The sequence below is a fragment of the Coffea eugenioides genome, chromosome 6 (assembly GCF_003713205.1).
Source record: "Coffea eugenioides isolate CCC68of chromosome 6, Ceug_1.0, whole genome shotgun sequence".
Lineage (NCBI taxonomy): Eukaryota > Viridiplantae > Streptophyta > Magnoliopsida > Gentianales > Rubiaceae > Coffea > Coffea eugenioides.
The window spans coordinates 9,510,885-9,528,519 of record NC_040040.1 but is presented as its reverse complement, the minus strand read 5'-3'; the positions used below and the strand labels follow the sequence as shown (position 1 = coordinate 9,528,519).

The 17,635-nt window shown below is 35.9% G+C and overlaps 1 protein-coding gene across 1 annotated transcript; it reads right to left on the bottom strand.

Moving 5' to 3' along the window:
* Positions 1-12,697: 12,697 nt before the first annotated feature.
* LOC113774810 (ethylene-responsive transcription factor TINY-like) lies at positions 12,698-14,415 on the bottom strand. The gene has a single exon (XM_027319435.1). The coding sequence runs from the start codon at positions 14,145-14,147 to the stop codon at positions 13,182-13,184; it is 966 nt and encodes a 321-aa protein (XP_027175236.1). The 5' UTR covers positions 14,148-14,415; the 3' UTR covers positions 12,698-13,181.
* Between the last annotated feature and the right edge of the window lie 3,220 nt (positions 14,416-17,635).

Genomic DNA, 17,635 nt, shown 5'->3' with positions numbered 1-17,635 from the left:
GAAATTAATGAAGAAAAAGTTGAATGCAGCTGGTCGACTGCAGTAATATTGGGCTACATGAAGGCTACAAGTTTATCCGTTTCAATATCTCCTTACATGGTACGGTCACAATTGCAGATGATCAAGGTCTATGTCTGTTAGTTGTTGCATTAATTAATGGACGTGGAACATTTTTATCCGGAAAAGGATGTTAGGCGTACGCGATCAGAAAGATTGACCATGAATGTCGACAACATTGACTCAATATTGATATGGTCGACATAAAATTTACTGCATTTGTTCGCGAATATTGGACAATTCCCTGTTATTCTACAGCTGATGTATTCATAATTTTCAGTCTAAACCATAGCATCATCAGCCCTTTCTTTTATATCCTCACCAATCAGAATGATGTCTTGTCATCCATTATGATTCCTAAGTTTGCAGTGTATTAAAAATGAAAAGGTTGTCTTAATATTTCTGGGTTGACACCCTAAACATTCGGAACGTAGCTAATGACTTCACTTTATTTGATTCCAGGGGCTTTTGTGCTTGTGCAATGCAGTCTTGAACTCAAAGGCGAGTTTCCTACCAAAAGAAGAAGAAGAAGAAATTCAAGGGAAACTAACAAACCTTAATCGCGGAACCCTTTCGTTTTTGCATTTGAAGGCCTAAATAATTGTGGAAATCAGGTGTTGAGGAGAATTACATATATGGTATTTGTCTAGAATTGGTATGCATTTTCAAGACTAGCATATAGATGGACTGATATGAGCGTTTTCAATTAACTTCAGGGTGATGAGACGATTATATTATGACTCTGAATTGTCCAAACAATAGTTGTTCGTTATACAAATATTAGAGTAAATTTTATATATACTATTATCGTTGGATCCATGACATATGTGCAAAAGTTGAATTTTAATTTCAAATTTTACATATTTAGTATTCATCCAATGCTGATAGTGTATACATTATCAGTGTAAGAAAGATTAATCCTAAATATTAACGTTGCAACAAATGGACGCCGCTGATATTTTTAATTACCGAGCGTGATAAATAATTTAATCACTTTCATTTGGAACCTCTTGGCCATGATCCCATGAACTTGCTAGAATTGGCCAATTGGGCCTTCTGGATCATGAGAATGACAGCTATTTCTCAGTTGTCACTAGCTTCGTAGCAGTATTCAATCAAGCGTCGTAGAAACCAGATTGCGCAAATCGCCTCCGATTTGTCGGGCATCCTAGTGATAACGAAATTCTAACTTGGTGGAATTTCACTGTTCTTGCGACGGCTAATCTCTCTTTAGATAATAGATGTAAGAAATTATTTTAAATATTATTTAAAATAATTAGTGTAGCACTTTTTTGTGATATAATATATGTAAAATAAAAAGGTACGTTAACAAAAATATTTGTGCAAGTAAATAATTTTTTGACAAATAATAATGTCTATCCAAATATTTTTATGTTTTTTTTAAACCCATTTCTTCATTACTTTTTTCTCTCATATGTATCAAATTATTATATAGTGCATCTTTCTATAAAAATTCCTAAAAATAACAATTCAACCAGCTTTGGGTGTCGAACCGATATGTCAATTGAAAACCTCAATTAATGAGTGACGGAGACCACTAAATTCGAGAGTAGTCCTTGTGAGATATTTTGGCATTTTGATCTCCCGTTGAATTTCAATTCGAATAATTGCAAGTGGGTAGGGCCAATTCCCATACGTAGAGATTATGACTCCAGAGGAATAATGTGAAAATAACCTCGTGTTCTTTCGTACATATGGTTCACGATGCCTTTTTCCCACTTTAATTTAGCTTCCCCTTCGTGGTAATCCATGATTACACTAGTATCTCTTTTTTTTTTGTAATCGACACAGGGATGTTCGGGTCAATTCTTACAGGTCCGACACAGGGATTACACTAGTATCTTTTCACGTCATCCTTTATTCCTATTTCTTTTTTATCAACTTCTCCCACAACTATATAGAGAACAAACTTAACATGTCAATTTCCGACTGCAGTTTTCGTGGGCTGCGTCTTGGAAGAAAAATTTTAATGACTTTGGTAATGATTGGGCTCGTCTATAATGAGCCAGCCCCACTCGATGTCATATATCCATTTGATTAACAGTAATTGAGCAGAATGGACATTAATTTATTATTAGTCGAAAATAGAACACTGATGAGTGGAGGGTCAAAGTAAAAACTGTAAAAAGGTGAGTTTAACGGTAGGTCAACAGTATACTGATACACACATGCAGACCAAGGGGTGCAGTGACTGGTCTAATCAAGAATACTGAAGGCCGAGAGCCATGCCCAACCATGCACGCTTATTAGTTATTAGCAAGCGAGTATTGATATTATTAACAATAATATATGGCTAGGTAATAAACCATTTTCGACTCACATCTTCAACTCTTTTATTTTTTCAACAAACGTTAGATATCATTTTATATATATTCACTTGATACTACGAGGGCTTAATTACAAAAGAAAGTCTCAGCCCTCCAGTCATTGTTGGCTGCTTCTACTAGCCAAGTTGGGAAGTTGTTTTCCCAATCAATGGTAATAAACTATTTTCGACCCACATCTTCAACTTGATCCAGTGTGTTTGGATTGGAGATTATTTGAGATAATTTTTTTAAAAAAAAAAATTAGTGTACTACTTTTTTGATATGATATATGTGAGATAAAAGATAATTGAAAATTATGTCGACGATGCAAGTAAGTCAACATGTGTAAATGAAGTGTAAATAAGGTGCAATCCAAACACAGTTATATTATTTGTTCTTCACTGAACGAGAAGATGCCCTTTACTGTTTAACCCTTTCATTGTTAATTTTGCTTCAACATCTACAGAAACGAAAAGCAGCATCAAACATACTACTAGCTTTTTGATGTTTTATCGTGTACAGAACTTCTTTAGGTTTTGTACCCAATTAGCCATTGGATTTCGGAAAGTCTTTTTGTTGAGAGATACTCATTTACTCTTGTGTAAATGTATTATGAAGGAACACGTGCTGTATTGCTTCAATCTCAATTTTGTCTGACCATGAAGTTGGCAACGCGTCCCAAAGCTGTATCATATTCATCTTTGAGTTGGACGAACTTGATTTTGTTATGTTGTCCAAGTTCTCTCTGTCCAGCAACAGCCATATTCCATCTGTCATGTCTGGACTAATTTCACGCAATATGGTAAAATGAAGAGCATGGGTTATAAAAGTTAGTACAAGATAGATAGAGACATGCTTCACTTTTTCTGTAATTTGGTAAGAAATTGGAGGAAGTACAAGTTAGCCAATGAACAGTACGTAAAGTATGCTAATTACTGTATTTTGCCTAAGTTCTTGTAAACCCTTACAGATTGGATTTCATCAAGATGCGTATTGGAATTTAAATCAGTAATATTGGCTAGCTGGGCTATTAGTTAACTTGAATGACTTTTGGAGGGCAATAATTATTGGGCAATGTAGATGCATGTCACATAATTTAATTTCAAATTTAAATTTCATTTTTTGTATATGTGGTATGAATTGATATCTGCTAGTGTACAAAATATTTTACAATAATAGTGCATAAAAACTTAATTCATATTTTTATTCATCGCAATCTTAGTTTGGGTTTGAAGTTCCAGTCGTATGAAATTAATTATTGCGGTATTAATGAGGTTAGGACAAGAGAGCTTCAACCACATACATTTCTCAACTAATAAATAATTAAGGAACCTTCAAGCTCCTAAAGCAAGTGGAATTACGCCCGATTTTCGATTTGCCCACATTGAAACAGAAATATCGAAGGGGTGTCATTTCCAACGACGGTACCACTCTAAGTGGGAACGAGCTTGCTAATGACTGGTTACCTACAAGACCGTTGTGAAACGGGTGGATATTTAAAGAAGGCCACTGAAGGAGACTTTACTCATTGTAGGTGGCAGCCTGAATTAGGGCTTTTATAAAACAGTACTTTCTTCGTGTCCCACTTTGATAGACTTAATTTTTTATTTTTTTTAATCACACAATTTAAGAAAATTTAATGGGCAAATTACATGTAATCCCCTTGTAGTTTTATATGTTGCCACATAATTCCTCTAACGTTTCAAAATGTCCACTGCACTCCTTTATAATTTTATATAAAGTAGGATCTTGATGAAAAATAACTATGAACGTCATTAGTTGAAATATTAATAGTGTCCTTATTTAAATGCTAAACTAATCAACGGTTTAATCATCATGTATAAAAGTATAAGAAGATTATGTGGATAAATGCAAAAGTCACAAGCAGGTAAAGTGGATATTTATACAAATCATAAAGAGTTTATATGAATATTAAAATTTTATTGCACGTTCTTTTAAAGGGCGTTTAGCATAAACGCCGCAACTGATTGTGTATTCCGTCTATTTTTCACTTTACATAAAATCACAAAGAGGGGTTATGTGGCTATTTTAAAACTTTGTAAGATTATGTTTTAGAAAACCAATAACCATAATTGAATAACCTTAGTAATGGCTATTATTTGTTGTGTTCAAGGAAATGTTTATTTGTGAAAGTGACTTGTAAGGAACCACACCTGAAGTTGGCGTATGGATTTGATGTTTTCGACGACAACCATGTTCAATTTGTTTAAAGAGAAGTAACCGTTCAGGCATTAGATGTTCTTGATACGAAAACTTAACCTCGGAAATGCTGTTAACAGACCACGAATATCCGCCATACAAGCGAGCAACCAATGTTACATGCTAAGATTCCAGCAGTAAAGTACAAAATTGGTCCTTGCTAAAGGATACTTGAGAAATTTTACCCGTGATAAATCTCGTCAAATTTTTTCATTTACTACCCGATTTTATTTATTTATTTTTTGTTTAGTGTACTTTATTCTCAGTTCTCTTTTGCTCCTTTAATAAATGGAAATAATAAAAGGCTCCATTTCAGCGCTTCGAAATGCTGTTCGTCCCGTGTATGTAGGAAGTGAAAGTTTGAAGATAATATACTAATAGTTAAGGTCGGAATTAGTTCTAAAATCGATGTAAGAGAATCTAGAATACATTAGAGTGATAGTAACTAATGCTATATGATTTGTCGTGGCTTGATTTTGACTCTAAACCGTTGTCATTTATACTAACATGTTACTGAAAATGACATGTTTCAACTGTTTGCGCTTTAGTCAGAATCCAAATCACAACAATAATAATATTTAGCACTCACGTGATTAAGCTTAAGTGCTTTCCTCATTAAGAGTAATCTGCACTAACTTCCTAATTACCGCAGTTATGTGTAATATCAAACAGGAGTAGATAAAGAAAGGTCAAATGGTCTTCATTTCGCATGAGTGCGAAGAATAAAACATTATTAAAAAAAAGCCAATGAATTTTCAGGAATTATTATTATTATTATTATTGCCTTTTCATCTTCTCAGATGTATAGGAAAGAAATACTTGATCGGAGAGATGATCAATGTTGAATCTTGATGAATAGCCGTCTGATTAATAACAAGGTCAACTCTAGCTTGAAGCCTTGAACTCTGGTGCACGTGCAACGGCACAACATATGATATGAATACTCGCAGTTACATTTACAGATTAAAAATTAGATGCTTAATACCGGCACTTAAAGGCGAAGCATCAAAAGGCCAGAGCAATAATGGACTTAATTGTATGGTTAGGGATTAATATTACTACGTGTTTTGATTGGGCCCGAGCCGTCGCTGTGTTATAATCTGTAGTAAGTACAAATTATTACTGCTACTTTTAGCTAATAATATACTATAGTATTATCTAGGGATAATTTCAGAAACCTCCCCTGAGGTTTATGACAGTCTCACTCTCCTCCCCTGTGGTTTCAAAAATATCACAAACCTCCCTTGAGGTTTAGGATTTTGTAACAAAATCAACTCATGATGTCAAAAGTGAACATAAAAAAGTGTTTTCAGAAAAGAGAGGGAATTTTGTTTCCATAAATGCCCCTGAGATAAGTGTACAAGTTATATTAGTGAAATAATGAAAATTAATAAAAATAAAAAATAAAATAGAAAAAAGGGATAATTTCAGATACAATATGTTATTCATCAATAATATTATATTAAAAGCTTTTACTAGATGGTTATTTGTTCCAATTGCATATTAAATCAACCATTAGTGCTATGTGAGTGCATTAAATATTTAGTAGAGAGGTAGTTTAATTCAATAAGTAGCATGTATATAAATACTTAGTGAATGTACAATCTGGTTGAAATAATATACACCATGTTATCGACATGCATAGAAATTGTTGAACATGAAGTTATTTATTCACATGCATATTGCAATTAGTCATCACAGCAATATGCAAAGTGCAATGGTATGTATACATTTGGAATGATTATTGATGCTTTGATCCACTTGTGCATCTTCTTACAAGCTGCAGTGGGTATGTAATTTTATCTACATGACTAATACTAATTTGCCTATAAATATCTTACACGGGAATGATCTATGAGGTACAATCAGTTTACAAATATATACATTATGTTAGATGTTAGTTACTTGACTGTTTATACCTATAAAAGGTAGTGTAATGGTACGCATAAATTTGGAATGGTTAGGTGTAAAAAAAATGTACATCATGTTAGGTGTCAGTTATTTGACTATGTATGCATGTAAAAGGGAGATTAGATATAGCGTAGAAAAAATTAATTACGTGAGTTGGAATGTATTTGTCCTGATAATCACGAAATATTAGCTGACTTGTGAAGGTATTTAAGTCTTTTTTGCCATAATGATGTAAGAAATGGGACCTAAATTCTGACAGGGGAGGTTTGTGATATTTTTGAAACTACAAGGGAGGAAAGTGAGACTGTCAGAAACCTCAGGGGAGGTATCTGAAATTATCCCTATTATCTGTATATGAAGTGAATAACTCAATCATGCGGCAATAATAAGTCATATACCTCGTTATTGCTGAAGTAATACCACTATGAGTTTTAATAATTATAGTACTATCTTGGACCTTAAGAATATGCCGTAATTAGGAAAGCATTAGCTAATACTTCACGACATGTCCTTAAATAGTATTGAAATGGTAATTTCAAGGTAATCATGGTTAAATAAAAATAAAAGTCGAAAAAAAATCTGTTAATTACCTGTATTTTATTCTGTGGGAAGTAAAGGGTAGTGGGACGAAAGTTGGTTTATTTACCAATTTATTTGCTTTGATTTTTTCTTTCTTTTTTTTTTCTTTCTTCGATATACCAAAAAAAAAAAACTATGGCGGTTCCCGGCGGCAAAAAAATAACCGTAGCTAGATCTACATTTCACTGTTTCCAAACAAAACTTTAATAATCCAGACCATGTTAAGCTATCCTGTCGTTGTTATGTACGATGATCTTGGGTATAAAGTACGAATTTCACGTAATGTCCCCTTAAAGAAGTACTACACGCCACTAGCAAAGAAGTGAAGAAACTTTAACTCACCATATATGTACCTCTTCTTTTTTTTTTTTAAAAATTCTCACCCAAGAACCAAAAAAAAATAAAAATCGCAGGGTTTCATTAGGAGATCAAAGAAATTTAAGGACGACAAAAATCATTTAAATTTACCTTTGTTGTACTTGCAAACCTTATCTATCTATTTTTGATATTTATATCACACCATAGTCAAGTGCAGTACTCTTTTTTTCTTTTTTTTTATTGCAACAATAATATTTATATAATTTATTTTAATCTAATTTAAGAGGACGAAGAGTCTAACGAATGAATCTGTCGGAGAAAGCCTATTGAAAGTAGCAGCCATAATTTGGTTGTCTTCCTTTGGACTTGTTCCGACCTCATCTCAGCTTACAGGCTTACAGCTGTAGCGGTGATGGGATAATGTCGTATAAGTTTGACTTCACAGCCTCTGAAAATTGGAGGTGATCATCAAAAATCATGCCTACATGCCTTGGTGGCGCAACCGAGCAAAGCCAGAAGACGGAATTTGGGTCCTCATGGATTGTTCTTTATTCCTTGTAAGCAAGTAATGGTAGTAAAATAATCCTTCATCATGGTTGTCGCTCTTATCTTCGCAACGAATTTTCGTCTTTGGAGGCCAGAGAAACATGAAATACCCAAGTGAAAGCAAAGCTTAAGCTGTTTTATATAGACTTTTTTTATGTGCGTGGCATTCTTGTTGTTGGTCGGGCGAGTATTCAAAGGTCAGCAAAAAAATCAAAGAGTGTGTTTGGATAGAGATAATTTGGAAAAAAAAAGTTTTGTCTCAAAAATTTCGATCACCTTTTTATCTCACATACATCACATCATAAAAAGTGTTATAGTAATTATCTCAAATAAATCATCCAAAATAAACTCTTATCCAAACAAACTCAAATTGATGTGTACAGAGCTAGGCATCTCCTTGTCACATTTTGATACATGAGTGCCTCTGATTACAGGTTTATTACCTTGACCTGATGTGCCGGGCCAAGAATCGAGTTTTATTGCTCTTGCCCATAAAACAGTCTAGACACTCTTCCGAAGTCCGAAACCCTCTCTGCCTCCACAAGCCCCAATAAATAAATAAAAAATACGGAGAGAAATGTGGTACAAACTACAGGTTAATTTATTTATACGGCTTGATTTGAAATTTATACTGGCTTTTCTGTAGTACTATCAGTTTTTTTCTTTTTCAACTCGTACTTAATATTTAACATGTTCAAAGTGGAATCCATGTGCCAATTTTGCGTGTCCAGGATGAATTGTATTTGCACCGCCCGGGGTTCTTCTTAAACAAACCAGCTGACCATTCACTCGGTTTTGTCGCTGTTGAAGCCCCTTAGTGGGGCAGACTAGCTGAATTTGAAGGAATTACCCTACTGCTTCTCTTTGTTACTAAAAATTGGTTAGTCCCTTTAGTATTTTGCAATAAAGGTCTACTAAAAGCAAAGGAAGTGTGCAAACAAATTCATATAGAACTAAATGCAGCCTGAAGTTTAGTTAAATTAAAATTATTTACTGCTACTTCAAGTACATCAAAATCAATTTAGTATCATGAAACGTCAACCAAGGTGGCTATAACCAAAAAAAAAAATGATTGCCTTTTGTGTGGGAAGAAAAGAAAATTCTTTAATTTGCTTTAAATAGATGGTGGTAGGTAAGCAAAAGCATGCCTTACCTTCTCAAAATATCTTCCTTTTTTGGTTTTTCTTTTACTTTGGTTGGTTCAGTACGCTTTCGTATCAATTCAACCACCAAGCACGATTCATCGACAAGTTGTCCATTCTTTTTAATCTCCTCCTCCTCCATCACGATTTCCGGGTACGTAAAAATCCAACACTGGATTATTACGTGTCAAATTTAGAAGGTCTTTAATTAGAACCATAAATTAAGCCGAGATTAGTTAATACTTGAACATATGTTTGGTTTAGATTTGGACAAAGACTATTATCTTTACAACCAAAAGCTCCAAAAGTCTCCAACAACCTTCCTAGACACACTTCTACTATTGATCATAATTATAAATTTACTGTTTTGTCATGCTCTTCTTTTTAGTCTACAGCCTCATTTTATTAGCCTCGTTTGGAAAGCAATTTTTTCCTTGTGGGGTTTTCTATCCCACATCGGTATTGGGGGATTGGGGTTTGGGTAGATAAGTCACTCACAGGACTCCGGCTTTTGGAGTTACTGTGGGGATTAGATTTATTTGCGTAAATTCTTACTTCTGTAAGAAAATCTCAGAAAGAAAACTCATTCTCAGGGGCTTGGGGGTCTTTATCTCTTAGCAGCTGGGCACCCTGTGGGGTTTTCTATCCCACATAGGTATTGGAGGGGTTGGGATTTGGGTAGATAAGTCCCTCAAGGACTCCAAAAGTTGCCGGCTTTTGAAGTTACTGTGGGGATTAGGTTTATTTGCGTAAATTCTTACTTCTGTAAGAAAATGTCAGAAAAAAAAATGGAAAGCAATTTTTCAAACAATTGCTAGATTGCTATGTTTTTTCAAAGAAAAATTATTATATTTTTCATGAATATATTTTTCAATCACCTTTTTACCTCACATATATTAATTTTTCTACCAAAAAAATCCAGAAAAATGCAATCTAAACGCGAGTATTTTAGCCACATTATTATCTCCTTAAGCATTTTCTTCAATAGGCTTGTACTGATTAAAATATTGTGTGACCGCAACCATTGAGAAATCCATGGCATGCGTGCATATTTTTTTTCATATTTTCTTCAATAGTAAAAGTATAATAATAGGGCAATGATCTTGAGGATTTGTCGAGGGTAGTTGAAGGAATGAGGCTGTCTAACAACAGTTGGAGAAGACCAACCTGTATGCGTATGGTCGTCTTGCAAAACCAAATCTAGGAAATGGAAAATCAGAAACTTGGGGGAAAAAATTTTCAAATAAATAAATAATAATAATCAAAATTTAGATAATCAAATTAGTACAAATATAAATTATACCGAACAAATCCTAACCACAACATCCGAAATCCATCAAATTCTGTTCAAATCTCTTCTAATAATAATAATAAATTAGTCTGGTATTAACCAGCATCGCTAGAATGAATCGTGTTCTTTTTTTTTTTTTTTTTTTGCAGTTCTTTCTAATCATTTTCTTTGGCTTTGACCGAGTTTCGCGTAAATCTGATTCCAGCTTTTAGTATTGAGAAATGCAAAAACACATTCTAGAGTTCATTGTATTAATCTGTTTCCCCGTTGTTGTCCCTCAAAAGATAAAGTGACATTTTCAGAGGACGTTAATTTGGTTGTTTGATAAGTTCTTGTTTTCTTTCTCTTTTGAGAAATTAATTCAGTAGTTCGAATAAGCTCCTAACTGCTAATCCTACTAGTCGCATAAGATCGACGCTGCAACGTTATCAATTTATTTGATTTCAAATTTATTTGTTAATTTATTCAAAACACGTGAAAAAGCCCAACGATTATTCTACGTTTTGCTTTTTGGCGTGAAAATATTACTAGTTTCTATTTGTACACATGGTGGAACGCTGCTTGCAAGTTTCTTTTCACTCATCCAAGGAAATGAGGAAATTGCTTAAAGAGTGGGAGAGAGAGAGAGGGAGAGGGTAAGAGTAATCGAGAAAAAAGACACTAGTTGATTTAATTGATAAGAACAAAAAATGAATCGCTTTTTTTTAAAAAAAAAATAAATTTTGAGTATTTAAATTCCGTGAGGATTGTTAGCTTTTTGGTAAAAATTATTGTAAGTGATACGTGATTTTGAAAACATGTCCTGACACATAATCCAGCAATGATGATCCGAATTAAATCTATTCAAACTTTTTTATTAAAAAAAAAAAGGGGGGTATGTGTAATGTAGACCCATGCAGGCAGGGCATGGCACGGCTCGGCATGAATGAATGAAATGAATCGTGTTTGTGAAACAACAATAATAAAAATAGGATATAAAAGCAAGGATAGCTGGATGAAAGCTGTTTTTCCTATGCTGGCTGAAGTGTCAAAATCAACGTCAATTTTGCCCAACTCCTCACGAACACAAAGAATATCAACCCACCTAGTCATCCTCTTCTGCTTTTCACTCATCAGTCATCACCACTTAAAAATCGATCCAACAAGTCCCTAAAAGACCCACCAATTTTTGAGCTTTTTGCTAAATGGTAGCTAGTTGATTTTTTGAGTTTTTTTTTTTAATTCAATCCTAGCCAAACTCGCGTCTTTCATTCTAGGCAGAGTGTAAGCCAAACTGTTTCTACTTGAAAAGTTAAGTAGTAGTATTAAGCATAGTTGCAGAGTCAAGCTGGCCAGGATCCCTTTACCAAAACCAGCATAAATCAGTTCAAGCATCCGTCTCTTTGCGGGGTTACCCTGCCCGTCCCTCTCAGGCCCCCAAAACTCCAAATTCAGCCCCCAGTTTAACCTATTTCATCAACTTAGCCTCCTCCAAAATTTTCTTCATCACCGTCTAATTATCTATTTGCAGCAGCTGCTCACTCTACAGAGTCTAGTCTAGACAAAGCTAAATTAAGCTACCACTACTATCTACGCTCGGCAGTTACTGCTTCGGTGGCACCCCATTTGCGAAATGGCACCGATAAATGTTGTATTGTACTAATAGTTTATAGTACCAATAAAGACAAGAATGACAATCATGATGACGGAATACTACTATAAGAAATTGGGTCATTCTTTAATTAGCAAATAAATCAACGAAAAAAGACGAGTGCAATTTTGTTTGTGCACGGCGACAGCCCCTGCGAAGCGACTTTAATTTTAGAAATAATAATGATCATTAAGCATGTGAGCTCATATTTTAGGGGCAGTCTTCGGCATCCTTCTTTGTCCAATTTTTGGAAGTCCATGGCTTTTCTTCATTAGTTTCATGGACAAGAAAAGCTAAAGAATAAAACGACTCAAGAAAAGCTAGAAAGAGGGACACGGAATTTGATTGAACCGTCAAAAGACCAGTACGAAGGGGCAAAAAAAACCCTCGTTGAAAATTGAAAAAAAAAAGAAAAAAGAGCAAAGGTAAAAAGAAAAAAAAATTATATACTCGGTTGGATCGTCAATTCGTAAATTATGCAACGAAAAGTACGTAAAACTTACCTCATTGAGCAGACTAATGCAAAGATACGGAGCAATCTCTTTTTAAATAGCGATGGACCAATAATAAAGTAGTAGTCCAATGATGCCCCTTTCTTTTCTTCTGGTTTGTAAAGCAGTCTATACATATGCTGCTCCGGTCATAATCATTGAAGAGAGAGAGAGAGACAGAGAACTAAACCAAATGAATTCAACCCTTTTATGCGAGGAAGGAGCTGGAGCAAGAAACAAAACGTTCACGATGCCTTCTTTTCTCTCCTTTTATTTTTCTCTCTGATCATCAACGTATCTCACCCATACAATCATAGGCTGAGTGTCAAAGAAGACAAAATCCTGCTACTGCTGCTAAACTACCACTACTGCTTCGTGCTTTCGACTTTGAAGTAACCAGCAAGAACTTGAGTTGCAAGAAAGGTATAATAATTAATACATTGCTACTAGACCTACTATGATAATTTTTTTTCCCAAGCCATGGAAAAAGATTTACTCCATGAAAATAAAGAGGAGTTTTCATCATAAATTAACAGAGCAAAACTCAACCCCAAAAAAAAAAAAAACAAAACAAAAAATGGTCCCAAAAAATAAGAACCATAAACTGAACACACCATCAATTTGCTTGAATTAATTACTCAAGAACAGCAGCAGCATCCCTTGTCTTCACTAGTGCAGCTGCCATAACAAGCCTTCAAAGCTTCCTGAAACGACAGGATTATCAACTTCTGCCATTCCCATTAATCCCGCGTGGCTTTCCCCAAAATATCCATAGGTTTCCACACTGCCATGCAACCACGGGTGACCGTAGTCCCATCCCATGTTATCTACGGAGTCCATGAAAACCAACTCCTCCCGGGCCGACTCCACCGAGTCGTAGCTCGCCCCGAGGCTCGGCAGCTCGACTATCTCGCACAGCTCCTCCGCCTCCGACGCCTGCGCAGCCGTAGACACCTCCTCTGTGCACGAGGACGGTGATGATGACGTGACGCTGGAGAGCAATGAGGACGAGGAGGATGATGACGTCATCGAGGACAGGCATGGCGTCATCACCCGAGAGGACGAGGACTCGGACGACTGGGAATGGGAAGACTCATCCCCGGGTTTAGCGCGTCCGTCCATTTCGAAATCCATCTGAGCGGCTTTTAAGGCAGCAGCCTGGACGTCAGGCGGGGAGCACGTGGCGGGTCGAGGCAAGGAACCCGCGAGCTCCGGGAAGTTGAGGATGGCAGAATTGCCCTTGATGGAGAGAGCCGCGACGTCGTGGGCCCGGGCAGCCATTTCGGGGCAGGCGAAAGTGCCCAGCCAGATCCGAGACTTCTTCTTGGGCTCGCGGATTTCCGAAACCCATTTTCCCCAAGCCCGCATCCTGACACCTCTATACACGGGATGCTTGCTGCTGCTATTATTATTATTATTGTTGTTGCTGTTGTTCCTAGTCTGACTTCTGCTATTGCTGTTCTTACTGGAACGATGGGTATCATTATCATTATTGCTTCTGCTGGCAGCGGAAGTGGTGGTGGTGGTGGTATTATTGTCATCTCTGCCGCGTTTGCGGTGGTGATGCATGTGAGCGGAATCAAGTGTGCCTGAATGGCTGCTTGATTCAGTTTCAGAGTGGGGAGGGTCAGCCATTATTTGAGAGGGAGGATCTGAAGAGGGATCTGCTCTACCAGTGCTGCAGCAGCAAACAGTGAAGCCTATTTAATGAAACTAGGCTATAAAAAGAGAGATGGGCTCTTCTCTTTTTTTTTTTTTCCTTTCTTTTTCTTGTGTTTTGGGGAGAGGAGGGGGAGGGGGGGGGGGGGAAGGGGAGGGGATGGTCAGAATTGTGACTGGTGATGCAGGGTGTTTAGGTGAGAAGAGAAGATCATCAAAATGAAGATGAATAGGAATTAGTATATCTTTTAGTTTGATGGGCGGGGGGAATTGATCAAAGGGAATGTGATATTTATATGTGTCTGTCTAAACTATATTAATAAAGGAGGGTAGGGTCCGTAGGGAGGAGCAGTGTTTATATTTTATGTTTTTCGTTTTTCTTTTTGGAAGGGAGAGGAAGAGAGAAGAGAGTGTGGGGGGGGGGGGGGGGCCTTCACTGTTCAGGGCATGGCCCTCAAGTGACCGACCCAGCATTTTACTCCATCATTTTCTTAATGACGGAGCACACAGACAGAGGAGAGCAGAGTAATGTATTTGGCGTAAAAATGTTTAATATAAGCTGCATCAAATTGGGCGGGGAAAGTGCTAAGAAGTTGGAGGATTAAAACCAAAAAAAAGAAATAGATGAGAGAGAGAGAGAGAACTGAGAAGGGAAGTCTGAGTTGAGAAAAGTGGGGAAGAAGGGGAGGCTTAAAATGCAAGCAAGCGATGAGTTTACGCACTGGACTCACTGCTGATTAGAGAGACTTGAATGGTTGAAAATAACTTTGCAATAGTCAAATACCATTGCACGAGTTCTACTTCCCACAGCTGTATTGACCAAATTCAGCCACTTACTTCTTGGTTTCGTCCCCAGCGTCCTTTTATAGTACTTGGCCTACTAGTAGGAGTGATACAAATATGACTCTTCTGCAGTCTACGGTCTACAGTCTACGGTTCGTAAGTTGAAGGGTTAATTTTACTTTACATCCTTCAACTGTACCCAAATTCTCATTTTTGTCTTTGAATTTCAAAGCAAGACACGTTAGTTTCTATGGTATAAAATCTGTCCAACTCTCGCCAATAATTTCACTTAAATTGGGCAGATTTTATATTTTAGAAACTAAAGTGTCTCAGTTTTAAATGTGGAAATCTAAAAACAGCTGAAAGATGCAAAATGAAACTAATCCTAAAAAAAAAAGTGTGTTTGGATTGATTTTTTTTTTCGACCACCTCTTGCGCTACTCTTACTCAAATCCATACTAAGGGCAGGCTCAAATGAGCCAAGGGGTTAGGGAGATAGAAATTCATCTCTAGATGCAACCCTGATTGCATCTTGTAATTTACCTAATGGCCCACCTAACACTTATTGGTTAATGTTTGGATTGAATAGCTATAATAAATTATGAGTAGACTAGTGTAGCATATAATAGTTTTTTTTTTGGAATTTAAATGCAAGTTATTTTCTTTTCTTTTATTCCAAAAATACATGAACATATACCAAAGATAAAATAAAATTTTCATAACTATTTTCTTTTCTTCTGGATTTTTCCCCCTAATTTTACTTTATTTTTTGTCCATAAATATGGAGTAACAAGCCAATTTTCAATAAAAGTTAAAAGAAGGTTAACATCACTTTTTCTAGTCCACAATCAGTGTCTGGTAAAATTGACGGTTGGATTTGTCTAGGACAAGAGGTAAGGTTGCAAACTAAAGGGCAATCACCCTTTTACTATTTCTTAAACGCGTAGTTTAATCACTACACACACACATATATATATATATATAGTACAGTATAAGAAGTACAATAATAAACAGTAAAAAAGAAATTTTCTCCAATTAACTTTCGATTCAAAAGCAATTATAGCCATTTACCTCATTTTTGCCTCAACAAATCAGAGTCATTCACTAATTTTTATGCTAGAAGAAATTTAGTTTCAAAACTTGTCAAACATTTCTAGAAAAACTTGTGATCTCTAGACAACTTTAAATCCATTGCTGTTTCACATTTTACATTTGATTAGGATTTTATTTTTTCTTTTTAAAATTTCGTGTTGTTCCAATGCTTAATGGTGCAAGGAAAAATAGAAAATCAAACAAAGAAAGCCGAATCTCAAAGACCGTGGCACCATGAATTGGATTACTGTTTTCAAAAATAGACTAGATACTATGAAGCCTGAACCCACTTGGTCCCAATAAGAACACTTAAATTTTGACCTTCATCAATGGTCCAACAATAAGATAATATATTATATGTATTGAACCAATATGGTGAACTAAATATGACTTCCATATGCTTTTACCTGTTTCTCTGACGGTGCATGGCGACGGTCGCTCTATTGAGATTCTAACCATATTGAATTCGTTTTCAATCTTACGGAGGAGAGTCACTACGGAATTAACAGTAATAAAAAAAAATTACTGACAGTCTTCACGCGATGAGATATTAATGAGGCCCATAAGCACATTAAAGAGGGAGGGCAGGAACCAAAGATAACTTACCAAAATGAGCTGGGCTCCCATGAGAGCTTCGTAGCATTGATAGTACTCCATTTTCATTTTTTTTTTTTAAATGACCTACCTAATGGTTTGCCAAAAAGGAAAAAATAAAATGTAATGGTTGCTTCGGGCTGTCAACCATCTATCAAAGAGAAAGAGATGAGTTTTTTTTTTTCTTTTTCCCTCTTGGTTAGTGCTTCTAGTCATTTAAATACATGGGCGTTGACAAGTTACAACATGCTTCAAAAATTTTTAGAGTGTTACTAATTCCCAATCAATTTAGAGACCAAGGAGGCAGTTTTGCTTATTGGGAAGCGTGCTTCAAGAAAATTAAAAACAAAACATTTTGCTTGCATCACAGGTAAATTTTTCAATCAATTTTTTTTTTATTCATTTCAACTATCTTTTTATCTTACATACAACACATTGCAAAGAGTACTGTCGTGATGCAATAATTAATTCAAATAATTTCCTATCCAAACACATTCTTTAGTGTTCCTGTTCTTGATTGCTTCTCATCACGATAATCAAGTGAGATTGGTTGCTAAACATGTTCCTAATGAGTTCCACACAAGAGAAAAGGTGGGAAAAGAAGCCACATGGATTAGTTAGTATGGCTGTTTATTTAGAGAGAAGAGAGAAATTTGGAAGAGTAGCATAGCATGCCTCTATGGGCAAAGCGCATTTTAACCAACCAGAGCACCAAAGCAAATCGTCCCCCCGTTCATACGCAATGCAATCTGATCAGAAAGGAGAAAGAAGATGCCCTGACGGGTTGATGGCAATTAGGCACAAAGTACTAGCACGAAATTAGGTGGTATCTCAATAAATAGTAGTAGTACTACTATAGCGGAACCATAGGCAGCTTAAATGAAGGCACGTCCCGTAGATATTCGAATGTAGTGATGATGAGGGAAGAATTGACATTGACACAAATTTTAGTGGCCTGGACTCAATGTGCCAATCAATTTGAACCAAGGAAACTT